The sequence below is a fragment of the Hevea brasiliensis genome, chromosome 12 (genome assembly GCF_030052815.1).
Source record: "Hevea brasiliensis isolate MT/VB/25A 57/8 chromosome 12, ASM3005281v1, whole genome shotgun sequence".
Lineage (NCBI taxonomy): Eukaryota > Viridiplantae > Streptophyta > Magnoliopsida > Malpighiales > Euphorbiaceae > Hevea > Hevea brasiliensis.
Genome location: NC_079504.1, coordinates 8,195,351 through 8,209,100, shown reverse-complemented (window position 1 = coordinate 8,209,100; position 13,750 = coordinate 8,195,351). Strand labels below are relative to the sequence as shown.

Genomic DNA, 13,750 nt, shown 5'->3' with positions numbered 1-13,750 from the left:
CTAAATGGATAAAAAAATAAAGATTTAAATTTTAAAATTAAAGAAAATAATTAAATTTTAAAACAATTAATATTTATGTTAAGGAGATATTATTTGAAAAATTATTAAATTATATGGATTATAAAATATGATATATGATAAATTTTTAAATACATTAATAAATTAAATGACTTAATTTTATAAGACTCTTTTTATGTTTTAATTTTAATATATATATATATATATATATATATATATATATATATATATATATATATATATATATATATATATATATATATATTCTCATAAGGATCGTAAATCATGATTAGCTGGAGTATAAACATAGATAGTCCCTCTAGGATTGTTACTATAGGTTGCAAGGGCTCGCGAAACTAATGGGGATAATATGGTCATTCCGTAATTTCGTGTGCCGACATTGGATAATTTGGTCATTTGCCATCATTAGTAATTTCGTGAGCCGACTTTGGATAATTTGGTCATTTGTGAGCCGACTTTGGATATTTTGGTCATTTGTTTTGGTCAGTTGGCATTTAGGATCCAATATGAAAAAATGAGCGACGTTGCAGTGACATTGACTACAAAGCCAATGATTCCAACCTTTCCCCGCCTATATAAGGCAGCCTTTCTTCAGCCTCCGTTCACTACTCATAAAGCAATTTCTCTCTCTCTCACGGTGAGGTTTTTCTCTCTAAATCCACAAAGCCATTTCTCTCTCTCTCACAGTGAGGTTTCTCTCTCTAAATCCATAAAGCCATTTCTCTCTCTAAAGCCGTAACTGTGCAGTCTGGAGTTCCATTAGAAGGAATCAAAAGCGTACTCTCTTTCCTTAGCACCCTTGTGGTTCAAATTGTGGTTCCCTTTCTTTCCCCAACAGTTGTTATTACCTTCTTCCAAGTTGTTGCCTGCACCTTGTGGTTCCCTTAGCACCCTTGTGGTTCCAATTTTTGTTGCCTCTTCCCCTCGAGAAATTATATAATATAGCTGTGGTTCCCTTAGCACGGTTGTATTGAGTTTCCCCTTAGCACAGTTATTGTTGCCTTCGGATTTATTTTGTTTGCTCCCTATTGAGTTCTGGCGCAATACACAGTTGGGTCTTGTTGCCATGGGTGCTTCCCCTTGAGTTCTGGCACAACACACAGTTGTGCTCTTCCCCTTGTTGCCTTTGGATACTTGAGTTCTGGAGCAATACACAGTTGGATCTTGTTGCCTTCTTCCCCTTGTTGCCTTGGGTGCTGCCCTTTGAGTTCTGGCGCAATACACTGTCGTGTTCTTCGCCTTGTTGCGTGCGGATTTATTGTTTAACTGCGGATTCCCGCAATACACATTTTTCCAAATTTCTCTTCTGGTATGATAAATTACCTCAGAGAACGAAATAAAGTGCATAATAACTCAAACAACTTGTCTCAGACCTATTGACTGCAAATATTTCAAAGCTGATAGACTTAAGGGTGTACTCACTTCCCTTCAATTTGGAATTTGCGGTCGCAATTTTTCCAATTAGGAATTTGCATTCGCGCAATTATTCCAATTAGAAGGAATCAAGGGTGTGCTCTCTTCCCTTCTTTCTAAGCCTTGCCAAACTGCCTTTCTTCCTTCAGTTTGGAATTTGCATTCTCACACTTCCAATTCGAAGGAATCAAGGGTTACTCTCTTCCCTTCTGCCTTAACCCTGCCAAACTGCCTCCAGATGGCCAAAGGTTTCATGGATAATTTGGTAGAGATCAGATACTTTCTTCTCTTTTCTTCTATGAAGTTTCATATGCATATATGCATTACTAGTCCGTCATCATCTTTTTCATTTCTTTTCTTTTCTGAATGTTGATAATGATTTTTGTTGTTTACTTCCAGCCTCGATGGCTTCGGTGGGACATAATTCTGTCTATTATTGCCGTCGTAGCTGAGGCCATATCAGCAGCATTTGAGGAGACCTCTCCACATAAGGTGAATGCTGCAAAATATGGAGTGATTATGGCTATTGTGTCTGTCCTTCTAAGCTTTACGGATCTTGCCTACAAGAACTATATGCTTCTACGAGACGAAACTAGAAGGCCAGATGATAAGCATCATTACCATTATAAGTTACAGTGGGAGTTTGCAGATTCTTTTGGCTTGATATGTTCTTTATTAACTCTCATCTCTTCCTGTCTCCATTATAACTTCTTGAGCAATGGCAAGAAACAGCCAATACAGTTTTCGATGATACCTCTGGCATTCTCCGTGTGTGTGTTCTGCTCAAGAGTTTTTCGACAAACCAGCCATAAACCTACTTTTATCTTGAAGTGCAAATACTTGGGTCCCATGAATCTACATATAGAATCTGATGGAAGCGGACGTACGCAATTTGGCTGCCCTATGTGCCAGAGAGAACAGATGGATCCACAAGGCGTTTACTCTAATTTTCCTCGGAATTTCTGTGTGTAGCTAACAACTTTCCTTGTGTTGTTGTATTTGGTCAATGTTTTTTAGTTTTTAGTTTGTATTTGGTCAGTTAAACGATAGCAAAGCACGATTGGGTGGTTGTTTGTTCTTTGAAAGTTCTGTCTTGTATTCACATTTTCACTTGGTTCGATACTCCAGGATTCCCAATTGTATTGATGGCTAGTAATTTTTACAGGTGTGTTTTGGTTTATCTTCTGTATTTTATTTATTTTATTATTAAATTCAATTTTAATAATTCATTTAATAATAATTATTGACAAAATAATTTTACTTTATAAAAAATAGAATTATCATAAAAAATTTTGGTCAAATATATCCTAATCAAGCACCTGTGTCATTCTCTATGAAGGATGACACTAGAAGCTGCAAGATTTCATGTGTTAATAATTCCATAATTAAATACAAGACTAATTGTGGTTGTGGAAATTATTACTGATACTCAATTCATCAGAAAATGCCTGCATAGACAATCCAATTGAGCATTAGCACAATCCCTTATAAACATTGATAAGCTCCTCTCTCTTCTCTCTTTGGGCTGTCTCAAAGTCAAAAAACAGTTGAAATTGACATTATAAACAATGAAAGGTCAAAAACGAAAGGCTATTTTTGTGTTCTACGCGCCGAAGCTTGACTGCAAAAAGAGGAAAAAAAAAAAAAAAAGAAATAGCCAGCCGAGACAATCAAAGAGATCATCTTTCTTTTACTAACATATAATTAATAGCAAGCCAGCCACAAAACTATTTCATGAGTCGCCTGAGTACATCAATAAAACAGAGCATTACGACCATGACAACGGATAATAAAGAGGTAATAGCAACAGCATAGGACTCAATCCCTGAATTCCTCGTGATATTTATCTGTTCTTTAATGTCAGGCCACATAACATATGCAAGAAACCCATACCCAATTATCACAATCAGATTTAGAACAAGAAGGCGGCTACTTTCTTCCGTCTTTATCTTGTTGTCTCCCATCTTCATCACCTCCAAATTAGTGTTGGAAACAGGGATAAAGACTGAAACTGAAGAGAAATTAGGAGAAGAGGGTTCGCCAGAAGTAGAGATACAGATATTTCTGGAGTTGCTATGAGCAATCAGAGCTTACAGGAGATCAACATTAACGAACATGGAACTTTAGAAATCAGAAATTCACCGTTCACACTTGAGAACCCAGCTGGAATAGGCTCTCCCGATGTAATTTATCCATCTCTCAGTCTCTCTACAAGGGAATCTTCTTGGCGCGTTACTCGTTATTTCCTTACGCCCTCATCGAAGCTTCTTGGAAAGTACCTCTTTTCTTTTTTTTGAAAAATCTTTGAAAACACGGTTCCTTCCTTCGTAAACCTAAAGAGTCTACAATTTTATTATTATTTTTTTTTATGTCAAAGCGTCAAACCCTGAGTTTGAATGTGCCACATATATATATATATATATAATTTATATTCAAAATATTAAAAAAATTAAACTAAAATAATTTAATATTATATTTGATAAAATGTATTTGTATTTAATTATATAATATAATTAAAAATATAATATAATTATTATTATATTCTCTGTTTAGTTAAAAAATAAAAATATGTGTAATGTAATGATAATTTTTATTTTAATATTTAATTTATTTATAATGTTAATAATAATTAGTAATAGTTACAGTAATTAGTAATCGAATGATAATTGTGATTAAGTAATAGTAGTGGCGGTGACAACTTGACAATTAAATGATGGTGGTGGTGGATAGTAGTGGCTAGATGGTGAAAGAGGTGGCAATAGTTATGTAGTGATGATAGAAGAAGTCAAATGATGGTGATAACAATAATGATAATAGGATGATAGTGATGGTGGTGATGATAGAGTAGAAGTAGTGGTTGTAGTAGTAGTGGTAGTCGAGTAGCAGTGATAATGATAATATTAATAGTAAATTAAAAAGTAAAACAAGTAATTATTATTAAATCTAGTTTTTTATATAATAGCTACATTACTTTAAGTATAATTAATTATATTTTATAATTATTATTTTATTACATCAAATTTTTTAGTGTTTTTAAATAACATAATCAAATATGTAACGTAATCATGATTATGTTGCAATTTAATTACATACTAAGCATGGCCCAAATGTGTAATATCAAATAATATTAAGTAATTGCTCCTATACGTCTAAGACTATTCCTAATTATAAAATAAACGAATTCAAATTAAACATCAAGAAAGTAATGATATAATGGTTAATATCAAAATTATTAATGTTACTAAATTTAAAAATTATCAAATATCATATTTTATTTCTAATGCATCTGCTAGTATTTTCCGTTTTCAAGTATTTTATGTTAAATTCTATGACCTTCCTTTTTTTTTTTATGATTTTTCAATGAGTTTTCTACCTCATTTCTTCGAAACTCTAAAAGTGTCATGACTTGATTTTTGGGCCAGATTAGTATTAGGACTTGGGTCAGTATAAGGCTCTCGAAACTCGCAGTGTGCCTAACTATATTTAACTTGACCATAAAACCCAATAAAGTAGCCCAATTTCAAGAAACAAACAGACTATCTAATGAGAAGCATTAACTCACCCGACCTGTAAACAAATAAAATCAATAATATAGGGAGCTCAGCTCACCCTCACAATCCTTAAATTACAAATATCAATATTTGGGAGCTTAGCTCCCTCCATCATCAATAGTAAATATTTCACACATTCATACAATCTCACATAATTAAATTTTTTACAACTCCAGAATTTAGTTATTACAATCCAAATAAAAATACAATTACTGATCCATGCAAAGTTCTACATTTAATTAAAAGACAATAAACGGCAAATTAAAATATTTTTCTATTTAAACCTGTAGGGAAAGAAAGTAGGTTAATCTAAAATAAATTCACCTGTCACTTAAGGAAAAAATAGTTGAACAGGGATGAACATTCGACTCAGAGAGTAAGATATTGATTTTAAATATAATTTCTATAATTAACTAAATCTAACGTGTTCTTATGTATGAAATGCAACACATTCATATAGTTCTAACAATTTAACTAATACTCCCACAAAAGATAATTTGGAGCACATACGCACTCATGTGTCACATTAACACATATATGGGAGTTGATCTCCTATATAGCTCTCTTAATCCAATACTTGCTAACAAAGTCAACTCGAGTCAAACTTTCACTTAATAATCCATATGTGGGAGCCAGTGAGTTCAACTCAAAGCTGTGCTTACCCCGACTTATCCATATACTAGGATCGGGTTCCAGCGAATCAAGTTGCAGCTATGACTACCCGTCCTACCCATATCCTAATTCACAACATACTTACGCCAACACACACACAGCTCCAAGTTATCTTAAGGTGACATCCACAAATAAATTCAATAACATATGCAGCAAAGAAGCGTGCCTAGCATTTAACTAATATATACATATTTATAAGTGAATGCATGAATATGCATTGAATATAAATTAATAATACTTAAATTATAAATAAAATCAATATCAACTCATAGATTATCCAAATGTCACTGGAGCTGTTGAGAAGATGAAAAAGGGTTACTCAGATTACCTAAACAATCATATTCAATAAATTTATCAATATTAACTCCAATCAAAGCCTAAGACATCATAGGTTTATGTCGAAAAATTTGATAGAGTTTTCCTATACCTAGGACCTACTAAACCTGCAGAATAACTCAATTAGCGCTTCTAAATCAAAGGCCTCAGGCCTACATCACAACAACAACACAATGGCCCTTTTGGGTTTGTTAAATCAGCCAATTCTCACATAATTACACAATTTAGCTATTAAGTTTAAAACTAAAATTTTACAAAAACTATCTGAATTAACCCCAAAAATTCTATGATTATTCCCTGCAGTCATTAACAATGTCATTCTACTATTGCAATTGGAATTATAATTTTTTGGCTATCCATGAATATTTTATAGATTTTTATTCTAAACTTAACATTAGGTAAAAAGGGCAATTTGTAGTTCGGGCTTACATACACCAATTCTGACACTTGAAATGCGTTTGGAGCGTGTGAAAATGGTGAAAAACATTGTAATATTGACCCATTTTTGAAGTGGGTCCGACAGCTCGCGTGTCTAGCCTAAAATTGCAGTCTCAGTACTTGATAGAATTTCTTTGAAACGAAAATGCCTACGTGAAGCCCTCAACATCAGGAGTTAGAATATAAATTCTATATAATTAAAAAGACTCATTAAAGACTAAAAAAATCACTGGCAAGCTTGTGAGACCTACTAAATTTTTTGTGATAATAAATTTCAAATTGGTATCGTTGCAAAGCTCTCAACGTGTAGATTGCGCTGGCGGTCTCGAATTTTTGGTAGAATTTACGCTTTGAAAGAAATCTATCCCAGAAGTCGAAAATAGTTAAAACTTTTCGGGCTCGATTCTTATAAATTGTTCGGTGAAAATTCGTAAAATTGGCATTTATGAAAAGTTTATGAGGTGTAGAACACATAAAGGGAACAAGACCTGATCCGATTAGCGGCCAAAATTTCCGAAAACGGTGAGGGAAGGTGAAGGATCGTAGTGAGCACGAAGGGAGTTTTTGGGCTGTGTTTCTGGCCGGAAAAAGGGGCGGCAGCAGCGAGGGAGGTGGTGGCCAACGATGGGGGAAAGGAAGGAAAGAGAAAATGAAGAGAGAAGAATGAGTGGTCTGGCGCGTAAAGAAGAAAAAAGAAATGTCAATTCAATTTAGCTGGTTCGATTCAAACCAGTTTGATTCAATCAGTTCAATTTAAGACACCTAAATTTTATTTTTGCTCTATATTGAGATCAAAAATAAAGTTCAAAAATTCTAAAAAAATTGTAAAAACTCAAAAAAATTTATAAAGTCTAAATATATTTTCAAACTTACAACGTGATCTTTAAATTAATTTATAAAAATCATTAAACTTTATTCTCTTGAAAAATAAAAACTCAATTTTTAAAACCTAAAAAATTCATATTAAAATATCACAATATTTAATACATTAAAATATTAAAATTTACACATAAAATAATTATTTAAAAATTTGAAATATTACAAAAAGACTTTAGATGGTATATAAGTTTATAATTTTTTCTTATGAAAACATTTACATATATTCAAAAACATTATCTCATAACTCTCTTAAACCAAGAGAGAGTTTCAAATGTAATTATTTATATATAATAATGTCTAAAATTATTATAAATATAAATCATTTATAATAATTATAATTATAAGTATGAGCAGCCCAGAATTGGGGTATAGGGGACTGGTTCTTGTCCTCTTCTTGAGCTCAAACCTTGAATTGGGTCAAAATTGTATGGAAATTTTAATTTTTTTTAACTAAAATTAACTAAATTGTAAAGATGATCAAATCAACAATTTCAGCACGAAATCAAACCGAAACCAGCTCATGGCCAGACGTGCTCATGGCCAGACTCTCTGCAGCTCCCTCACACATTATCCCTCGCTCCCACTCTCTCTCCACGTCTGTTTGCCAATCGTACTTCATCTCCATCCATTTGCAAACATCAAATGAGAAATCACCAATACTAGAAAAAGAAAAATTCTACAAACAAAACAATCAATAAATTCAAAGTCATATATCAGTACCATCAAATTCAAAAGAAATTAAAAATCCACTGTCCATAAATTGACAAATCTAAAATCCATAAATAAAAAATAAAAAAAATACCCGCATGTTCTTCTAACTAATTATTTTTAGCCACGTCTTACGTGGATTATTTAAATTTATATTTTAATAATATAATTTAATATATATATTTTTATATTTTATACTTTCATAATTATACTATAAAATTTTATTTATAATTTTATTTCGAATATTAATAAATAAGTATGTTGATTAATAAATTATCTTTTTAATTTTTTAAAATTAATTAACATATACCAGTAAATGATAAACAAAATTTAAAAAAAATACATATAAGTACCATTAGATATAAAAAATGTTTTAAAAAATAAAATTTATAATTTATGTCACGACCCAACCTATGGGCCGGACCGGCACTAGGACCTGAGCCAGCCTAAAGCCCCCTAGGCCCGTAGTAAGCCTAACTATTCATTAATTCAACTCTAAGGCCCATTTGGGCCCAATTTCAAGAAATCAACCGGACGGAATCCGACCATAAAGTGGACCTTTCAACGGGGAGTTTTTGACTCACCCGACCTGTAAACAAAATATATCATCACTTTGGGAGCTCAGCTCACCCTCTACATACTCAAATCAACATAAAGATAAATGGGAGCTCAGCTCCCTCATCCAGTTCATCAAACATGCATATAATAATTTTACAGGTCCACATAACAATTTATATTACAGATCAGAATCATTTAAATATTTCTAACACATGCGAAAATTCTAGGAGTAAATAAAATTACACAAATATTGATAAACAACCTGCGAAGGAGAAAAGTAGGTTAACCACAATAAAATCCTCTTATAGCCTGAAAAAATATTGAACAGGAGTGAGCGTTCGACTCAGAGAGTAAAATATCAATTTTAACCATAATCTTTATAACTATCTAAAACTAATGCACCCTGTGGAGTGAAATGCAACACTAGCAATAATTTCACATCATAATATCAAAAAGGTAATTTGGAGCACTCACACACCCAATAATATCAATCATAATATATGGGAGCTGATCCCCTATACAGCTCTCTTAAATCCAACCTGGTGCTAGCGAAGAACTCAAGCCGGACTTTCGTTTAATAAACCAAATCGGGAGTCTCAGCGAAGAACTCAAGCCGTGACTATCCCCCGAAGGATCGGGTCCCAGCGAAGATCTCAAGCCGTGACTACCCGTCCTATCCATAGTCCACACCACATCACACGTACGCCAACGCACGCACACTGCTCCAAATTACTACAGCAACATACATGGCACTTTCACAATTATGAATGCAACATAAATCGTGCCTAAAGTTCATCTACATAGATATATGCATATAAGTGATGCATGGGCATGCTTGAACATATAATAATAGTGAAATTACAATTAAAATTAATATTTTACTCACAGACTTGACAACGGTTACTGTGGCGGCTGGGCGGAGGAAGAAAGCTGTCCCGGCTCACCTGACAATCATATTACAATTATTTAATACAAACAACTCAATATAAATCATGAAAAGACCAAATACGTCCTAAGTTGTGCCGAAAATCTGGCAGAGTCTCCCCTATACTTAGGACCTACCCAACCTGCAAAATGGCTCAAAACACACTTCTATATTCACAATCCATATATCCACAACTCAATCACATCACACAGCCCCTCCTGAGCCCATCAAATCAGTCATCCATCACAATATATAAAATTTCAATTTAGTCCTTATAATTGATCATTGTTGTAAAAACTACCCAAACAAGCTCTAAAAATTCTAAAACTTTGCCCCGCGGTCCTTAGCAATATTACTAGGCTATTGCAAAAAGAATCATAATTTTCTGAGCTACCACGAATATTTTATGGATTTTTAATCCTATTTAAGCACTAGAAAATTACGAAAAAGCAAGGTTCGGGTTTACCTTTGCCGATTCCGACTTCGGGAACGCTCTCGGGATGTCTGACAATGGGGGGCTAGCCAAAACCTCGGTCCAATTCGGAGACTTTTCCGGTAACGGGTCTGTCTGGCCCGAAATTTGCAGACCCGATTAACTGTCGAATTTCCGCGAATTGAGGATACCTACACGAAGCCCACAACACAGGGGTTAGTATATAAATTTTTCAGAATTTTCTAAGCTCATTTAATGCTCGGAAAAACACAGCGAAGTTTCGTGGGACCCACCGAAAAATGGTGTCGGAAAAATTCAAAATTTATGTCACCGCTAATCTCTCGACGAGTGGAGCGCTCTGGTACTCTCGGTTTTCTCGTGAGATTCACAGTTTGCGAGAAATATAGCCCGAAAGTCAAAATGGGCTAAAACTTCCCGGGCAAAAATTGGACAAACCGCTCAATGGATTTCGGTGTTCTTGGTGTCTATGGAAAGCTCTCGATGAGTAGATGATTTTAGACACAAGACCCAGTCCAATTGGTAGCCGGATTTCGGCCGGAAAGTTGAGGAGTCGCGCTCGCGCTGCGTGTCATTTCTGGAGCCGTTTTCCAGCGTTCCAGGCGGCAGCCGGCTGTGGGGGAGGGCTGAGGTGGCGCGCCTGCAAGGTGGGGAGGCAGGGGAGGTGGCGGCGCGGCAAGGGAATGAGGGAGGAGAGAGAAAAGAGAGAGAGAAGGGGAGGAGGTCGGACGCACGCGGGGAAGGGAAGAAGAAAAAGAAAAAGCCGATTCGATTTGATCGGTCCGATTCGGTCCGGTTCGATTCGGCCGGTTCGATTTCGAATATAAAATTTTTGAATTTTTACTCTGCCTCGGGACCGAAAACGAGGTCCAAAAATTCCGAAAAAATTTCAGAAAACTCAGAAAAATTCGTAGATTTTAAATATATTTTTAGTTTTGCCACGTGGTCTTTAAATTAATTTTTAAAAATCATCAAAGTTTATATTTTCAGAAAATCGAACCCGATTTTTAAAATCCGAAAAATCTCAAAAAATTTCCTAAAATTTAAATAAAATGAAAATACCAATAATGCTCATAAAATAATAAAATTTAAAATTTTGGGGTGTTACAATTTATAAATAATTTTTTATTGAATAAATATTTATAAATATATTACTATAGTAATTCACTCTTATGACAACAAATTTAGTTAAAGAACTATTAATTTTTAGAGATATATAATATAATGAGTATGGTTTTATAATATTTGAAATTATAAATTTAAAAATTTTAAAATTCTTAAAACAGTGAAAAAAATGTAATCAATTATTATATTTTTTTTATGTAACATAAGATTTTAATATGATAAATTAATTTTTTATATAAAAATTATAAAAATTGATAAAAAAAAGGGACTATGCCACATTATAATAATTTAAGCAAACTTTTAAACTAGGTGAGACATTCTTGTAATGTTAAGCCTTTCGATCCCCTTTTTGTTTTATTTGGTTCCCTATTAATTTATCTTTTATTCGTTTTTCTCCAACTCTTTGAAAGCAGTGAGTTTTTGAGAGACATCGAATAGAGAGTGGCATTTCAATTAAGTAACAAGAAGTTGTGATTAGGGACTGTTGAATGGTAAACGTTTCAGTTTGGGGCTTGGTTGGCCCATTAATAGAACCCGTTACAGACAGGTGGATTGAAAATAGCGTGGAGTTTGGAGAAGTTATTTTATGCTACTGTTACACCCAAATTGCATGGATTTTATTTTATTATTTTTTTATTATTATAAGATTCACAAGAGAAATATTATATAATGGCTATATTATTACAAATTAAAATTTAAAGTTGATTTAGTAACAAAAACTAAAATTGAAGGAGAATGGTAAAATTAACCTTTATATAACTATTACACCTCCATTAAATTACTTTTACAGTGAGAAAGACTCCGCTTATTAGGCCTTCTTTAATTATCTTTACAATAAGAAAGTGAAATGCAGCCCATCTTATTCGCCTATTGGACACCAATTAAATAAAAAAGTGTAATAACAGAAAAAATGTATTTGTTTTGTTCATAATTCAAAAAAAATTCATTTATTCAATTTTAGAAAGAAAAAGATTAAAATCAAATCTCACCAGCCATAATCATCTGTTATCACTATTTTAAATTAAAAATAAAAACAAATTTATATTACTCGATGTTAAAAAAAAAAACAAGTGAATTGCGATTTACCATTTTTCTTAAGAATGTGTTTCGTTCAATTTAATTTTCAAATAGGGTAATTAATCTAATTTCTTGAGGTTAAATATTAATGAGTAAAACGTTAACATAATCTTTTAAGGCCTTGTTTGCCATGGCTATAATATTTAATGTTTTAACTTTGATTAAAATACTATCTATTTTATTTATACTGTTCAATAGTATATTATTTATATTAGTGTTTAGAGGTTGAGAGAGTGAATATTTATGAAAAATTACTCTTAACTTTTAGAAATTAAAAGAATATTTTTAACTAATATTAATAAAATGATGTCACTATTTTTATATTTATTTAATAATTATTTTTATCAAAACTTATTTAAATAATACTAATGAATAGTTAAAGGTGACAAAGGACTACACTTATTAACGTTGTATCCAATGCCCCATAGCACTATGTTTGGATCATAGTTTGGGATGGTTTCATATTGCATAATATGATTACTTTACATATTTGAGAATATGGTTCATAAAAAATGATAGTTTGGGATTTTGAAATGATGATTTTTCGACTACCATTTTACCATAATTTCTTAAATCACTAAATTGATGGTTTGACATAATTTAGAATTTTATTTTTTCGTTTGATCCCTGTACAATATATAAAATTCTAATTGTATAGTTTCAATGCTATATACTTATAAGGTATATTTAGTGACTAATTAAAAATATAAAATGTATGTTTAATTATTATTATTTATAATAATAACATTATTTATAAACAAATATTTTATTTAAATAAATAATTTTAAACTATTTATATATTTAAATCAATAATAAATAATATTTTAATAATCTTTATATTCATTTTACTATATCATGTCATCTAACCAAACAATAAAAGTTTATTAAACTATTTGTGTCATATAATCTTTTCAAGTATATTAACAATAAAAATTATACTATATAATATAATACAGTACGATACTATATAATACGATACATTAATAAATCGTATTGCATTCAATCCAAACAGAGAATAAGGATAATTTTTTTTTAACAAGTAGAATACTTATGAAAATTACTATATTCGAACTCGATTAATATTTTTAAAAATTTAATTAAATTTATTGTCAATTACTTAAACTCTTCCTAAACTAGATTACTATTACTACTAAAAAATACTCAAATTTATTTAATTTTATATATTTAATTAATAATTTATACAAAAAATAATTTTTTATGAATAATATATATTTTAAAATTTTAATACCTCAATAAAATATTTAAAATCTATTTTATTTAAAATAAAAAATTTATAAATATTATCATAAAAAAATATTATATAAAAAAATTTGAATAATAATACTTAATATTATTTTTTAAAATTTAAACTAATTTTAAATTTAATTATACACTATTAAATTTATGTTTAATCTAATTAAGTAGCCATCAAAATCTGATTTGTTGGGATTTCTAGTCATTTCCAATCAGCTGGTAAAGTCATCTTCGTCAGAGGACAGGACAAAATTAAGTGCTTCTAAAAAAAAAAAAAAAAAGAAAATTGTAATCACACGTTAAGATCAATTCAAAAGCATCTTG

The 13,750-nt window shown here is 31.6% G+C and overlaps 1 protein-coding gene across 1 annotated transcript; it reads left to right on the top strand.

The window, feature by feature from the left end:
* The first annotated feature begins 657 nt into the window (after positions 1-657).
* Positions 658-2,632, top strand: LOC110649244 (uncharacterized). The gene is made up of 2 exons (XM_021803745.2): positions 658-1,717; positions 1,852-2,632. Exons 1-2 carry the CDS (start codon positions 1,691-1,693, stop codon positions 2,422-2,424), a joined length of 600 nt encoding a protein of 199 aa, XP_021659437.2. The 5' UTR covers positions 658-1,690; the 3' UTR covers positions 2,425-2,632.
* The last annotated feature ends 11,118 nt before the right edge of the window (positions 2,633-13,750 follow it).